This window comes from Ursus maritimus, unplaced genomic scaffold (genome assembly GCF_017311325.1).
Source record: "Ursus maritimus isolate PB19 unplaced genomic scaffold, ASM1731132v1 scaffold_23, whole genome shotgun sequence".
Taxonomy (NCBI): Eukaryota; Metazoa; Chordata; class Mammalia; order Carnivora; family Ursidae; genus Ursus; species Ursus maritimus.
This window is the reverse complement of record NW_024424786.1, coordinates 32,731,687-32,748,705: the sequence shown is the minus strand read 5'-3', so window position 1 is coordinate 32,748,705 and position 17,019 is coordinate 32,731,687. Positions and strand designations below refer to the sequence as shown.

The window sequence follows — 17,019 nt, the reverse complement described above, 5'->3', positions numbered from 1 at the left end:
GCCTAGATATGACTGTCTCATCAGATCCGGAGAAATATAGAAAGTGCACTAGCTTTTCAAACCCACTGGGGACAGATAATTCCTTGTCAATGCGGAAAATAATTCCTTGAAGTGAATTCTCTCTATTCTTAACTCATTCGTACAGATTAAATAATGTCTTAAAATTCCACTTCAGATACAAAAGATGCAAATACATGAATGTTTCATTTATTTTGTTTCAACAAATATCACTGAGTGCTACCTGACCACTAAGTCTGACTGATGTTACCCTCTGTATCATCCCCTTTTATTGACTTTAGTTCCTTAGATTGTATATAAAACACATGAAAGTTTTGGCAAGAGCCATGTCATATGCAGGATTCAAACATACTTGGACATTTTAATGATTTTATCTGTCCTTTAATGATTTTATCTGTCCAAAAACTTCAATGACAGTATTTATATCTTTTTAAATTCTCTTTACCACATGAAATGCAAACAGAAGAAATGAAGGAAATTGCTAATTATTTTCCACAATTTCAATCATGAATTGATATTTTTTATTTTGCTGTATACTTTTTCATCATTCTTTGCTTTTTTAAATAACAGTGATTCCATTGGTTTAGCATGACCCATTGGCAATGTTGGGTCACATAGCAAAAAAAGAGTGTGCTTTGCACAAGTTAACCATTTGCAGTTCAGGCTGGTACATTTGCATTTCCTGAGGATTCAATCCTAGATAATTCATGGAATTTGACCAGAAAATGTTGAAAATAGGATAGTGGACATTATGTATTAGCCACAAACATTTAAGATACATGGAACAAAACATTTTTTGAGTTGGAACAATTTTTACAAATCTTCTTTCTTATCTAAATAATAACTAATAAAAATGAATAGTCTTTAATTTTCAGAATATCATTTAAATATTTAAAAATCATTACCAGTAGAATTAACAAATATAATCATTCCCATTATTCCCAGTATAAAATTACTCCACAATGCTTCTATAGAATAAAAAACTTAATAAAAATATAAAACAGCTTAATTTAAGAAATTAAGAATAAGGGGCACCTGAGTGGCTCAGTCCTTAAGCTTCTGCCTTCCCCTCAGGACAGGATCCCAGGGTCCTGGGATGAAGCCCAGCATCCAGCTCCCTGCTCAGCCAGAAGCCTGCTTCTCCCTCTCCCACTCCCCCTGCTGGTGTTCCCTTTCTCGCTGTGTCTCCCTGTGTCAAATAAATAAATAAGGTCTTAAAAAAAATTAAGAATAATTAATATTGATAGGATATTCACGTCAATCTACTTTTAGTAAATTTTATATCATTGAGTTCATAGTGTTAAGTTTTCACCAAACTTCTGTTTATTTCCTTCAGATACATACTCATTCGTGTATAACATACAGCAAGCTCAAGTATATGGAGAGGCAGAGAAACATCTCAGAATTCATACTTCTAGGACTTTCGTATGACCAGAACATTCAAATATTTTGCTTTGTGCTCTTCTTATTCTCGTACGTTGCCCTGTTGGCAGGAAACCTTCTGATCCTTGTCTCCATTCGATGCAGCCCTCTTTTTCACCAACCCATGTACTACTTCCTCATCCACTTATCCTCCATGGACATCTGCTACACCTCTACGGTTACACCCAAGTTAATTGTTGACCTACTAGGAGGGACAAAAACCATCTCCTATGATAATTGCATGTTACAACTCTTTGCTGTGCATTTCTTTGGGAGCATTGAGGTCTTTATCCTCACAGTCATGGCCTTTGATCGCTACGCTGCCATCTGCAAACCTCTCCACTACATGCTTATCATGAACAGGACAAGGTGCCATCTCCTAGTCTTAGCTGCTTGGGCTGGTGGCGCTCTCCATTCTTTCCCTCAATTAATGATGACAATCCAATTGCCATTTTGTGGTCCTAATGAAATTGATCACTACTTTTGTGATATCTTCTCTCTGCTGAAAGTTGCCTGCACTGATACCTACATCACTGGCGTCCTTGTGGTTGCCAATTCAGGTATGGTCACCCTAGTTACCTTTATTGTCTTATTTGCTTCTTATGTCATTATATTGTTTAGTCTAAGACATCACTCAGATGAGGGAAGACACAAAGCCCTCTCCACCTGTGGGTCTCATATCACTGTGGTCATCTTATTTTTTGGGCCTTCAATCTTTGCCTACCTCCGACCTCCAGCCACGTTCCCTGAGGACAAAATATTTGCTCTATTTTATACCGTCATTGCTCCTATGTTCAATCCCTTAATCTATACTCTGAGAAATAGAGAGATGAAAAATGCCATGAGAAGAGTTTGGTGTCAAACATTATTTTCAAAGGAAGCACATGGTTAATTTGAGGAAACATATAACTAAGCATTTTTATATAAAAATGATCTTGATGTCACTAAAGGAGCTAAGAAATATATCTTAGAGTTTATATTCATTGCTAACATGAATGAAAATCATTAAAGAAAGAGGAATTAGAAAGAAATTTAAAGGAATAGCTAAATGCCTCCTAATTCACAAATACCAGAATTAATTGAAAACTTAATTTTATGGAGTACTAAGGAGTGTGATAGGGATATCAGCAGAAGAAACTGTCTGGGCCAAATCAAACAAGGCAAAACTATTCAGTCAGTGAATTATAATGGCGAAACAATTTTAATAATAATTCTGTTAAAAATCCTGGGCTTATATGCCAGTCAGTGATACACATTCTGCACAAGTGACCAAGTTGAAATCTAAAATTAAAATAATGATTTTACAGCATCACGAATATCTTTATGATAGAACATTCATTTATACATCCTTAGAGGCATTCAGAAATCACCTGTTCAACACAAAATCCGTATAGTGGAACCTGTTTTAAAGTGGCTCCTGGTGATCAATTCTCCTGCCTTGATGTTACGTATAATACTAATACCAGGTTAACACAGAGTAAGAATCAACAACTCAGGACGCTGAAAACATAATTACTTGTTACTACACCTATTGGCCAGAACATAAAACATTTTCCATAAAACCTAAGGGACTGAACAATAACATTGATAAAGTAAAAATCGATAAGTGGGAAGTTATTCGATCCAGAACCAAGGACCTTGTTTGTTAAAAAGAGAAAAATAAATAAATAAATGAAAGGCTAGGAAAAGACATTTTAAAACATGGTCTAACACCAAAAAGAAAACCAAATTATGTTTCCCAAGCACATGTTGGTTGCATATGGATGTTTATACCTGTTTTATTCATACTTGCCAAACCTCAGAAGCAACCAAAATGTCCCTCCATATGTGACTAGATAAATGAATTGTTATTTATGTGGACAATGGACTATTACTCAGCACGAAAAAAAATGAGCTATCAAGCCACAAGATGACATGCACGAAACTTAGCTGTGTATTAGTAAGTGAAAGAAGACAATCTGAAAAAGCTACCTGTCATGTGATTGGAACTCTATGAATCCTGGAAATGACAAAACAATGGACACATCTACAACATCAGTGTTTGCCAAGGGTCAGTGTGGAGGGTAGAATGAATAGGCAGAGCACAGGGGATTCTTAGAGCAGGAAGCACTTGTGCATGTTGTTACCATTGTGGATACAGGTCCTTATACATGTCAAACCCGTAAAATGTACATCAAGAGTGAAGCCTAATGAAAAGCTATTCGGGAGATAATGATGTGTGAGTGTAGGTTCCTCTGACTGTAGCAGATCTATCACTCTGGCGGGGGAGGTTGTCTGTGTGTGGGGACAGGAGTATTACAGGGAATATTTGTGTTTCTGCTCAGTTTTGCTGTGAACCTAAAGCTGCTTTAAAAAATAAAGTTTATTAATTAAAAATATACACTATGGCACGATAGATATATCAAAACGTGTAAGTGGAATGAAGAAGAGACTGAAAAAGAATTTCTACAGAAAAATAATTAAAGAAAGACCTTTTTTGCATGCTTGATAGGATTTAAATAAAAGTCACTTAAGAAATAGCAAATATCATTATAGAGAAGATGCTAGATAACAGGATTTTATTAAAAGGAAGATGGTAAAAATACAGAAAGCAGTTTAGAACATGTAAGTCAATTGCAAGAGTTCCTATCAGCCTGGAGGCACCATACAAACAGGTATAAAGAGCAGAAAGAATAATGAGGAAGGTGAAATTAACCAGAGCTGTTACAGCAGAGAGGAAGCCTACAGAGTCTCAGCCTTTAGTCTAAAGAAACAACACTGTTGCCAGGTTAAAACTTTTCTCCTATAATGTTTAATTACTTAACTGGAGCAAAGAAAAGTGTCTCTAAAAATGAAAGAGAAGTTCAGATAAGTAAACAACAGATTCATTTTAAAGGACTCTTTTATATAGTGGATATTATTTGTTTTCGTTATCATGCTTTCTTAATAATGTAAGTTTCTCTTTTAGAACATTGTCAGTGATCAGGGGTGCCTGGGTGGCCCAGCGGTTAAGCGTCTGCCTTCGGCTCAGGTCCTGATCCTGGCATTATGGGATTGAGCCCCACATCAGGCTTCTCTGCTATGAGCCTGCTTCTTCTTCTCCACTCCCCCTGCTTGTGTTCCCTCTCTCGCTGGCTGTCTCTCTCTCTGTCGAATAAATAAATTTAAAAAGATCTAAAAAAAAAAAAAAAAGAAAAGAAAAGAAAATTGTCAGTGATCAAAATTATCACAATTATTATTTGCAAGCAATATTGACCTAGGGCTAATGATGTTTTCTGCTACAAATGTAGACATACATTCCAAAATAACAGGACTTTAGCATTCTAGCAAACCAACGACTTTCACAGAAATGACTTCAGACTGATTACAGTGCTTTCATGTTTAGTAAGTTGAGAGTATGTCTTCTTTTTCATTGAGATATAAATGCTGTATAACAAAATTATATTAGTTTCTTGTATGCAACATAATGTATTGAGAAATGGTCACTGCAATGAGTCTAGCTAACATCATCACCACACATACTGACAATTTTTTTCTTGTGATAAGAACTTTTTAGATTCCAGTCATTTTCATTGGACAAAATCCTGCCTGAGGATTTGAAGAAGTAGATTCTAGAATTACTCCATATCACAAACTAAGACACATCTAGTTATTTTAATAGGAAAACCCAAGCATATATTGCTATTATTTGAGACTTAAGCTATTTAAAAAATTATATCCACTTCTGTGTTTATTGATTTGAAATCGTTGACAACATTCGAATGTTATAAGAAAGAAAATATGAATGGAAAGAAAAAGAGAAAAACATATCAACTTGAGTATTAAAGACTATCCTGTGAAATGTAGCTAATGTCTTTGGCTGCAAATTCTCCATGAGGTGTAACCACATTCGAATTCACGATTCCACTTTAGAATACCTCAATGTTTAAAAAGGTACACACAAAAAATATAATATTTTATATTTATTAATGACATTAGTATAGCATACCAGCATAAACTGTAAAGGATTTTGGGGAATCAAAATGTGGATTAAAAGGTGTACTTAGATAATAAATTTGTATAAAAAATCTAATAAAACATTTTTAAGCACTGTAATGGCAGAATGACACATTTTCATGAATATGTTTTTTAAATAGAATTTATTTTTTAAAGCAGACTTAGCTTTGCAGAAACCTTACACAAAAAGTACAGTGATTTCCTAAATACACTCTCTGTCCTTCACAATTTCTGTTCTCTGCCATCTTGCAGTGGGGTCAATTGTTACCACTGGTGAACCAATATTGGTACACTATTCCTCAAGTCCATAGCTTACACTAGGATTTACCCTTGGTGTTGTCGAGTTTTATGGATTTTAACATAGGCAGTATGTCATGTATCCACCATTACAGTATCACACAGAGTAGTTTCCCTTCCCTAAAAATGCCACATGAACCACCTCTTCACCCCTTCTCCTTTATCCCTGAATCTCTGCCAACCAGTGATTCTTTTTTTTTTAACTATGAGCAGCTTATCCTTATCCAGAAAAGGAATTCATGATTCATATCGGTGACATAATATTTCTATTTCAAATCCGAAATATCTGCTTTTGAATTATCTCATGTATTGTTTTAGTAATTAATATTTTAAAATTCGCTGTTATCTACTGCTTACACTCTCTACTTCTGCTACATAAATATATCATCCTTAATTTGGGTCATCTGCACTGTATTTATGATAACTAATATTACAGACAAATCACCATAATTAGTATGATTCAAGAGACACCTAACACCCCCGAAATTAGAAGGAATCAATACAAGAGCATAAAGTAGATTTAACCAAGAGAATTCTAATAGGCACATAATCTCAACCACTAAAATCTTCTTAATATCAAAGAACTACCTCAGAAACATGAATTTATTCACCAAATTCAGTTACTGTTCTAGAAGGATGCAGTTAAATATATCATAAGATTTCAGAATATAATGGTGCCTGGATGTCTCAGTCGGTGAACATCTGACACTTGATTTCAGCTCAGGTCATGATCTCACGGTTATGGGATCCCCATCTCGGCTCCATGATCAGTAGGAGTCAGCTTGAGGTTCTCCCTCTGCCACCCCCCATGCTCATGCCATCCCTGTCTGCCCCTCTGTTTGTCTGTCTCTCTGTCTTTCTCGGTCTCTCTAAAATAAATAAATAAATCTTAAAAGAAGGGATTTCAGAATATAACCCCCAAAATTGGAAGGGAGATTATTAGGTAGTGTCCTTTACAACATGAATCTCCTATAATTATTTGAAGCGGATACTTTCTACCAAGTCAGGAAGAACAACTAAATCTATGAAGGTTCATGGTCAGCGATGATGACAGGGAAGTGCCTAATAAAGGAAACTGGAGGAGGGAAAGCCTCCAGTCTGTGGATGCAAACATACAGGTGGGACAGAGCAGCGGAGCAGCAGAGGACACCAGGAGTCCACATGAAGAGGGACAGGGCAAGCGCTAGATCAAAGCCACAAGTGACTGGGCAGGCAAGACAGGCAGAGACAGAATGGTGAAGGACTTCTAAGGCTATAGACCTTATGTGTCTCTTTGTACCTTTTGCTATCTATTCCTCTACATAAAACCGACTTAAGACCAACCAGTGTGTGTGTTCATACAGCTTATTTTCCTGAAGGAAGTAGTGCTCATGTCCAAAGACAGGATTGTATTAGCTCCACATTAAGAAGATGATATTCCTTATGGACTTCTAGGTAAATCCAATCTATGAGGAAACATTTGAAACATCCTTTCGTCTTTGATCATCTTAAATGCACATCTTGGTGCATAATTTCCTATGGTACTTTCACTTCTGCATTCCTCAGGGTGTCATCAGAGGGTTGAGCAAAGGTGTTTCAAGTGTATAAAACACAGCTATCATCTTATCCATGGGGAAGGTGGTTGCAGGGTGTGTGTATATAAATATGCAAGGACCAAGGAATAGGATGAGCACAATGATGTGGGGGAGGGGTTTTCTCCTCCCTTCAGCACTGTGGTGTTCAGAGAATGCAAGATGGGGGGCACCTGGGTGGCGCAGTCATTAAGCGTCTGCCTTCAGGTCAGGGCATGATCCCGGAGTCCTGGGATCGAGCCCCACATCAGACTCCTCTGCTGGGAGCCTGGCTCTTCCTCTCCCACTCCCCCTGCTTGTGTTCCCTCTCTCGCTGGCTGTCTCTGTCAAATAAATAAATAAAATCTTAAAAAAAAACAAAAAACAAAACACCAGTGAATGCAAGATGATAACACAGGAGCACATCAGCAGGACAAACTCAGTGCGCAAATGGCCCCACTTTTGGACACCAGGAATAGATTGATCACAGAGATGTCTGCTCAGGCAAGTTTCAGCAAGGGCTGCAAGTCACAAAAATAGTGATCGCTCACATTGGGACCACACAAAGGTAAACTCAAGGCCAGAAACATCTGAGCTACACAGTGCACACAGGACCCCACCCAGGCTACAGCCACCAGCACATCACAGATCCATGGACTCATGATGGTTGTGTAGTGTAGGTGCTTACAGATGGCCACTTAGCCATCAGTGGTCAGGAGGATAAGGATGAGGAATCTCAGGCAGCCAAAGGAATGGAATGAAAAGCCTTGTCTCATGCACTCACTGAAAGAGATAGTGATCTTCTTCAAAAGGGCATCCACAATCATTCTAGGGGCTATGGAAGTGTAGAAGCAGGTGTCAGATACGGATTGTTGGAAAAAGAAGTACATTGAACTCCGGAGTGCTGACTCATCCTGACAGTAGTAATAATCAAAAGGTTACCCAGCAACGTCTCCAAAGAGAAGTGCAAGAAGGTGACAAACACTATTTTCACCCTAACAGGATCCTGGATCAACCCAAGCAGGAAAATTTATTCAAAATAGGGGCCCCTGTGTGGCAAAGTTGCTTAAGCATTTGACTCTTGATTTTGGCTTAGGTGGTAATCTCAGAGATGTGAGATCAAGCTCCCATGCAGGTCTAGCCCTCAGCGTGGAGTGTTTGAGATTTTCTCTCCTTTTTCTGCCATTCCACCATGCTCTCCATCTCTCTCTCTTACTCTCTTCCACTAAATAAAATAAATTAATCTAAACAAAATAGTCCATAAAAAATGATGATTTGTATTTCACCAAAATTAAAACTATGCAGCAGAACTAGTGTATAAAGAGGGATGAATTAAACAGTTGAGGATGTGAATGCACCTTGTGTCCTTCTCTAAGGGTTGTCCAAGTGTGTGTACAGGGAGAAGTTGAGAGACATGACCCGCTGTCTCTTGCTGCAGATTGGTACAGGCCAGCTCTTGGGCACAGCTTGCTCAACACTGGGCATAACGGTCATGTAGACAAGCTCTCAATCACTGGGTTATAATGGCCTTTAAGGTGAAGGGCTAGAATCCTTCAAATCCTCGGGGTTAGTAAGCATTTAAAGTTCCAAAGGAAGCAGTAAACTAGAATAACACATTTTCTTCTTCAATTGCTTACTGGCTCTTTGAGCTACTTAACCTCTAGAACCATCTGTTTTTATCGCATAATAAAGCTAATAATATTTTTGTGAAAATAAGCATTTTTATGAACATTAAGTAACATGATGCACCTAATCCACTCAAAAATATCTCAGCAAATTTTTGTTAATCTTTGGCTAAGGTGACAGAATAAATATAAAATTTGATTTGTGGACACTTCTTGCATGAGAAAACATTACACGCCCAGATTGGCGTATGATACGGAGAGACTGCCTGGCTTCAGTGCATGCAGATGAGACTGAGTCTAAACTACCTGCGAATAGTCAGGGAGCAGAGACAGAACCGATGGAAAACAAATTAAAAGGGCACGTGATATGATGAGCGCTGCGTGTTATATTCAACTAATGAATCAATGAATATTATATCAATGATGTACTATACCTTGGCTAATTGAATTTAAATTTTAAAAAAGGCTGAAAATTACTGTGTGAAGGTAAACCACTGTAAACAACAATATAGCTTTCGTTACATTGTGGATTATAATATGGAGAAAAAATAAAAGCAGAATATTTATCATCCTCTCTGAAAAACACTAAATGTTGACCATATGCATCTGTACGATATACATAAAGGATTGCTTTTAAAAAAACAAATATATTGATTACATTGTTAAAGTTCTTGAATAAATAGCACTTTTTAAAAGTAAAAAAATAAAATAAGGCTTTGCTGTACTTTGCTTCTTTCCTCTGGTTTTTCCATATCCTTTTTGCTTTTCTTCCCTTCCAAGTTATGGGGACGTGTTCTCTATTCCTTTCTTATCTTGTCTCCAGTTTTCAAGAGCTCATCCATCAATGGTCATGTCATACCAATTATAATATCACAAGCCATTGATTTTACTTATCTACCTAACCTGTACATCAAAGATCTTGATAAATAAAAAATAAATAAAGAAATAACGACTGTAAGTGGCCATCTTTGGTGCTCCTTCTACTACTTCATCTTAGATTTCCTTAAAGCTAATCTGATACTATTACCGGCTACAGTTTCCCACCTGTTCTTTAGAAAGTTGCAAGAGCACAGGGTAGTCAGGGTATAGCCTTTTTGAGCCTTCAGGGGAAAAGGGCCAATTTTTTTCCAGATAGGCAAATGTGGAAAGTTTATACGCAAGACCACCAAACACATTGCTCTGGACGTTGGCTTTGAAACACTTGGGCTAAGACCTGTCTAGAAATGCCTTTGGGAATATAATTACATAGAGCTTTCAAAGACCTGTTGATTCCTATTATTACCACTTAAATTTTATTCTATTCCTCTGAACCAAATTGTGTTCAGGCATAGGCATAAAATAAATGGATGATTCCTGGGTCCTAAATACTGTGCTAGCTTTTGCAGGAATGTAAAATCACTTTGCTTACTTTTCCTTCTGAGCTATTATTAAGAAGATAAATCAGCTTTCAAAATTCCCAGGCTCCTTTCCTGAGGGATGAAGACCCACTTCTTGCATCACTGAGTCTTAGTGAATATTGCAAGGCCACTTCCCTTATAAACTGCAGAAAGTTTAAGATGTGTTGAAATTATCAGAATATTTGCAGAGAATTCATCAGGATGTGTTTCATTCTGGGTTTGTAACTGTCTGCATCTGATTCCAGGTTTTGGTACTAGAGATAAAGTGGCAGAGTGAGTATCTGAGGAGGGAATGCTTCCTGATGCAGCCCCCAAACTAACCAGACAGCCACTCAGATCTTATGGTTAGTGAATTACCCTTGTCACCTTGGTTTGGGAAGGGTCCCAGCACACATGTGCTGGGCTAAGTGTGTGTTCTTTATATCTATTCTATGTAATTTCATTCTAAAGCAAATAACGTCTCTTGCAGCATATGACAATTTAATTATTATAGAAATGTCTTAGCATACTTTAGTTTTAATGGCACATCATTATAAGCAAAATTTCCACTTTGGGAGAGCAAAATAGTAGAGTTAGATAAAGCATATTAAAGTTGGCAGTGAATTTCATTTAGACCCCAAATCGTGCTTACAAGCATTCCTCCTTATTCCTATTAAGAAAGAGATCAGTTTATGCATGAATATGTACAATAACAAAGACTTTCTTATATTTCAAAACAGCTGCCTTCCTAAAATACACATTTCATCTGAGCCCACTGAGGTAAGTGTATAGCATCCTACATTCTGTTACACTGAGTTTTTACTTTCTGATACACTAAGAGTTTGTTACAGTTAAAATTTGAAATTGTGGTAGAAACTTTTATTTAACCAAGTTAACTTTGTGGGGTATAAAGATGTTATAGGTAGGGGAACCTTCATGAAAAACAATTGAGCCAAAGAAAGTAAACCAATGTTATAATGATTAGTGGATTATTGAGGGAAATATTTTAATCATACTTTTAGCAAACATTGGACTTAGAAGCCAGACCACACAATGACAGATATTCTTTAGTAGTTCAGAAGTTATAATCTAAAAAAAAAAAAAAGCTAAAATCCAAAACTAAAGAAATTAATTTAAATTTCTGAGAAACACACGGACATATAGTTTTTAGAGCATCAGAATACTTTATTTCAAAACTACTTTATGCCTAATTCCACATGCAATTGGAAACATATTCGTATTCTATAAGTTTCTGAATTTCGTTTTCCTATTTTATTTTTGTGAACAACTTACTTTATTTTGAATCTGTACTTTATTTGACATTTATTAAAGCTGTATAATAGTCTTGCACAGTTTATTTACAATATTGTATATTAACTAAGTTTGAAGACTACACAAAAATTTCGCAAAACTTACTTGATTATATGGAAAGACATGTGAAACAAGGGGTTTTTAAAAAGTTTAGGTACAGAATTTCACAAAGATTATTTTGGTTTCTAGTGATATACATGCAGTATCTTGAAATAAGACTGACAAAAACATGCAAATGAGTAGAATTTCAACAAATGAAAAATTACAAATGTTTTAGCTAAAAACTAAAATATCTTGAAATGCTACTATGTAGCAATGGGAATTTATAAAACAGGAAAAAATGTTATTTTTTAAAAATAATGAATAACAGGCTCTCAGTAATATTCTATAAAATCATTCAGAAATAAAGTTTCTCAAATTCTGTTCATCATCAAAATTATGTTTCTAGTAGTGACTGAAGCTGTGAATTGTAAATAATTATTTACTGTCCTACATGGAAATTCTCAATGTCCCCCTTTGGGGAGAGGGGGAGAAGAAAATCAATAGGCAAATTTAGATTCAAGTAAAAGATCCTGGTACAGATATCACGACCGCAGAATAGAGTGTTGCAATAATGTACAAGTCAATAAATACTTAATGTAGATTCTGTTCAATTTATTTTTATAAGATTTTATTTATTTATTTATTTATTTATTTATTTATTTATTTATTTGAGAGAGAGATAATGTGCCAGCTAGCATGAGCACGAGTCAGGCGTGGTGGCAGGGGGCAGAGGGAGGAGGAGAAGTAGTCTCCCTGCTAAGCAGGGAGCCTGATGCAAGACTCCATCCCAGGCCCCTGACTTCACAACCTGACCTAAACGCTATTTCTTAACCAACTGAGTGACCCTGGTGCCCCAAGTAGAATGTGTTTTAAAGCGGTTCCTGTGAGTCAACTCTCTTGATGTCCCATTGAAGCCAATAATAATAAATAGTGAAGGCAGAGTGAGAATCTACAATTCAGAAAGCTGAAACATACTTCCTGGCATCCCACCTATTGGCCAGAGTTTAGTAGCATTTCCACAAGGAACTATATATTAAAATGTATGTGTTGCTCACCCCTTCCTGCCTAAAATTGATAACCAATGGTAAGTCGTAGGATCCACAACCAAAGACTTTTCCTACTGCAATGACAGGGAGAGAGAGAGACAGAGAGGGAACTAGCAAAAGAGAAATAAGATGTGATTGAACCACAAAGTAAATGAAAAAAATTAGTGCATTTCGGTTGCACATGGATGCTTATGGCAGATGTATTCATAATCAGCAATCCTTGGAAGCAACTAAGATGTCCCCCAGTAGGGGAATAAGTAAACTATTGTACATCTGGAGAATGGACTATTATTCAGCACTAAAAGGAACTGAGCTAGTAAGGTAAGAAACTACATGTAGCAAACTTAAACACATATTTCAGAGAGAACAGAACCAATGTGAAGGGGCTCCCTTTTGTATGATTTCAACTACAGGTCTTCCTTGACTTACAAGGCAATTATGGCCCAGTAAACCCATCATAAGTTGAAAATATCTGAAGTCATAATGCATGAAATACTCCCAACCTACCAAACCTCATAGCTTAGCCTAGCCTACCTTAACTGTGCTCAGAACACTTACATTATTTAGCCTGGAGTTGGGCATAGTCATCGAATACAAGGCCTATTTGGTAAGAAAGCACTGAATATCTCATTAACTTCTTAAATACTCTACTTCACGTGAAAAACAGAATTGCTATGTGGGTACAGAACGGTCTAAGTGTATTGATCATTGACCCTTGTGATTGCTTGGCTGACTGGGAGGTGTACCTCTCTGCCCCTGCCCAGCCTCACGAGAGGATTGTACTGTGTATCAGTAGCCCAGAAAAGACCCAAATTCAAAATTCAAAGTATGGTTTTTATGGTACAAGTATCTCTTTTAAACATTGTAAAAGTGGAAAAGCACAAGTCAAACCATTGTAAGTTGGGGGTCATGTATATATTATAGGACAATCTGGAAAAAACAGAAGAAATATGCAAGGTGACCAACCACCAACCACCCAATCTGTCTCTAAGAATATTTGAGGAGATATACTTTGCAGTTAATATAAATTTATAGTCCAGCATTTTTTATTCCAAATCCTTTCAAAATAATTTTCCATTAGTTTCAGCAAAATGTGCATTCTTTAAGGTAGGATTTGATTCATTCTCTACATCACCATAGATGTTTTATCCATAATAGCCCTTAAAATTCCATCCTAAATTCTGAAGGAAAATGATATTTTGATCACTGCTGTTAGCAGAAGTAAAAGGAAGATGAGAATAGAGTCAGAGTACAGAATTATTGTCATTGAAACACATAACATATTTTGAACATATTTTCTTAATTTGTCCAATAAATGAAAACAAATGTTGAAAGGAGGAAATATGAAAATCCCATTCTACAGGTGGTTGGAATAGTGGCAACAAGACACAGGTGGGAATGTGAAGATGTATACAAAAACTGAATGGTGAACTGTTTTGATTTGATTGTATTTCTATAGCAGTAACCAACTGAATATAAAAAGAAAACCAGTAATCTAAGTATTTCTGATAGTCAGAAGTTTGTTATTAATTGAAATGTTCCCTTGGATTTATCTTGTATTTTTTAATTCTATATTGTAATTATTTGGGGTTAATGTGTAGAATTTGAAATTTGAGTAATCTTGCCAAAGCTGTAAGAGAAATCTACTACCAAGTGTAAGCAAAGATAATATTTAAATATTAGCCTTCTCAATTTTATTAAATATCTTTATTTCCTAGATACTAAAACTTTAAAGAGAACTCAGGAAACACAATTAACTTTCTCCTGTAACTTTTGTGAATATTGAGCTAGTTGTTAATCTCTCTAAGCCTCATTTTCTACATTATAGAATCAGATAAGATACATAATTCAGAAATATAATGAAGAATACAAGAAATGATATAAAATACCCCAGTGTCATACATAGTTCATGTCCATGCATGTCAGTTTCCTTTTTATCATTGTATTTTTGATCGAGCAGTCTTTAAAATTGCCACAGGTACCTATATAATTACTTCCAAAAAAAGAAAAGGGTTTTGTTCTTGAAATGATGGTCGAGAAAATATTGTAAGAAAATTTATTGGAAGTGTGGTTGAGAAAGGGGAGGAACACAATAAGATAAGTAAGTCTTCCAGATTACATTTAAACACACCACCACATCTGAGTTTATATTGATATTTACATATAGTGCCCCATCTAAAATCATCTTGACAAGAAAGCCCTAGAATAAGTGTTTTTTTCTTGATTTTTGATCATGAAAATATGTCTTTTCAAATTAAAAAAAAAAAAAGAACTTCTTTGAAAGAAAGACATTTCAAAGTTGAATAATCGTTGACATTGCAAGGACAGAAAAGAATTTTGTTTTGTTTTGTTTCAAATATTGATTTAAATTCTAGGTAGCTAACACATAGTATAATATTGCTTTCAGGAGTAGAATTTAGTGATTCATCACTTACATACAACACCCAGGGTTCATCACCAAAAGCGCTCTCCTTGTACCCATCGCCCATTTAGTCCATCCCCCGCCCGCCTCCACTCCAGCAACCCTCAGTTTGTTCTCTGTAGTTAACGGTCTCTTATGGTTGGCCTTCCTCTCTTTTAGAACTGAAAAGAATTGAAGGGAGAAGTCAGGTACTGACTATAAACTATTTTCTTTTTAAGATCACATCTCCCTCCCATTTGTGCTTCTCTGTTTTGTTCCGTGAATGTGGGTTTTAGGGGTTTACAACCACGATCTGGTCCTACACCAGCTGCCAGGTGACACTCCATAGGCAGCCACCCAAGATCTAAGGTGCTTAAGGTAAAAAGTTGATTTGTGAAAAATGAACTATGAAGTTTATTTCTCTCCTTTCACTTACAAATATATCTTTAGAAGATCTGAGTGCTTTAAGGATTACTTTTCACAAATTAGAGAAAGAAAACTAGAAATAGGGATATGTGAGATATTGTCAAACATGAAAGAACATTCATTTCTTTTCATTCATACTTATCAAGTCCTAAATATCACAAATGTGCTTGAAGGTGGAAGCATATTATTATTTTAAAAGCTGTATTTCCTGTTCCTCCTCTAAAGCTGTTACATCTGAGACACTGTGCAGAGAAGCAGAAGATTAGGTATTTACAAATAACATAAAAATATGTGTGACATATATAAAAATATATGTGTAAGAAAGACATTCTTTATAGGGTTGGAAGTGGTACGTGAGGTTGTATCAACATTCCTGAACCTTCAAGGGCAGTTAAATATATCCTAAAGGCAGAGTACCCTACAATACAAAACAGAACCCCAATATTTATTAAATATAAAAAGCTGAGGGAAATAATAGAACAGCTATAAATATCCATATGAAGCCAAAATATGCTTGCATAATGGACTTTCTTTGATTTTAGTGGTAGACCATGTCTTACTTTGTCTTTTGCTAGGCTTTTTCTCTTTTTCTCTTTGTGGCAGAAAAGGTCTTTGATTCTGGGTCAAGTAACTTTCCACTCAATAACTGTAGTCAGGTAGGGGTTTGTCAACATTTACATTTTATTATTCAGTCCCTTAGGTATTATGGAAAATGTTTTATATTTCAGTGGAATAACAAGTAATTATTTTTAATATTAATTCAGGAGAATTGATCACCAGGTGACACTTTACAGCTTTCCTATTATACTGATTTCTTCATTGCACAGCTGATTTCTAAATGCCACTAGAGGATGTATAAATGAATGTTCTGTCATAAATATATTTGTGATGATTTAAAGTCATTATTTTAATTCTAGATTTCAACTTCGTCACTAGTTCAGAATGTGCATGACTATGAGGACTGGCATATAAGCCCAGGATTTTCTATTTTTTTAATTTTTTAATTTTTAATTGTTTTATTACTATGTTCAGTTAGCCAACATATAGCACACCATCAGTTTTTGACCTACTGCTCAGTGATTCATTAGTCGCGTATAACACCCAGTGCTCATCACAACACGTGCCTTCCTTAACACCCACCACCTGGTTTTGCCATTCCCACACCCTCCTGCTTTCTGTAACCCTCAGTTTGTTTCCCAGAGTCCAGTCTTTCATGGTTCTAAAGGCAAAGGAAACAAAAGCATCAATGAACTTTTGGGACTTCATCAAGATAAAAAGTTTCTGCATAGCAAAAGAAACAGTCAACAGAATTATGAGGCAACCCACTGAATGGAAGAACATATTTGCAAATGTCATTATAGATAAAGGGCTGGTATTCAAGATCTATAAAGAACTTCTCAAACTCAACACCCAAAAAAACAAATAATCCAGTTAAGAAATGGGCAGAAGACATGAAGAGACATTTCTCCAAAGAAGACTTATAAATGGCCAACAGACACATGAAAAAATGTTCAACTTCACTAGCAATCA

The 17,019-nt window shown here is 36.0% G+C and overlaps 1 protein-coding gene across 1 annotated transcript; it reads left to right on the top strand.

Annotated features, from left to right (window-relative positions):
* The first annotated feature begins 1,387 nt into the window (after positions 1–1,387).
* Positions 1,388–8,111, top strand: LOC103666193 (olfactory receptor 4P4-like). Its single transcript, XM_008694214.2, has 2 exons — positions 1,388–2,300; positions 8,023–8,111. The coding sequence occupies exons 1-2, from the start codon at positions 1,397–1,399 to the stop codon at positions 8,109–8,111; spliced, it is 993 nt and encodes a 330-aa protein (XP_008692436.2). The 5' UTR covers positions 1,388–1,396.
* The last annotated feature ends 8,908 nt before the right edge of the window (positions 8,112–17,019 follow it).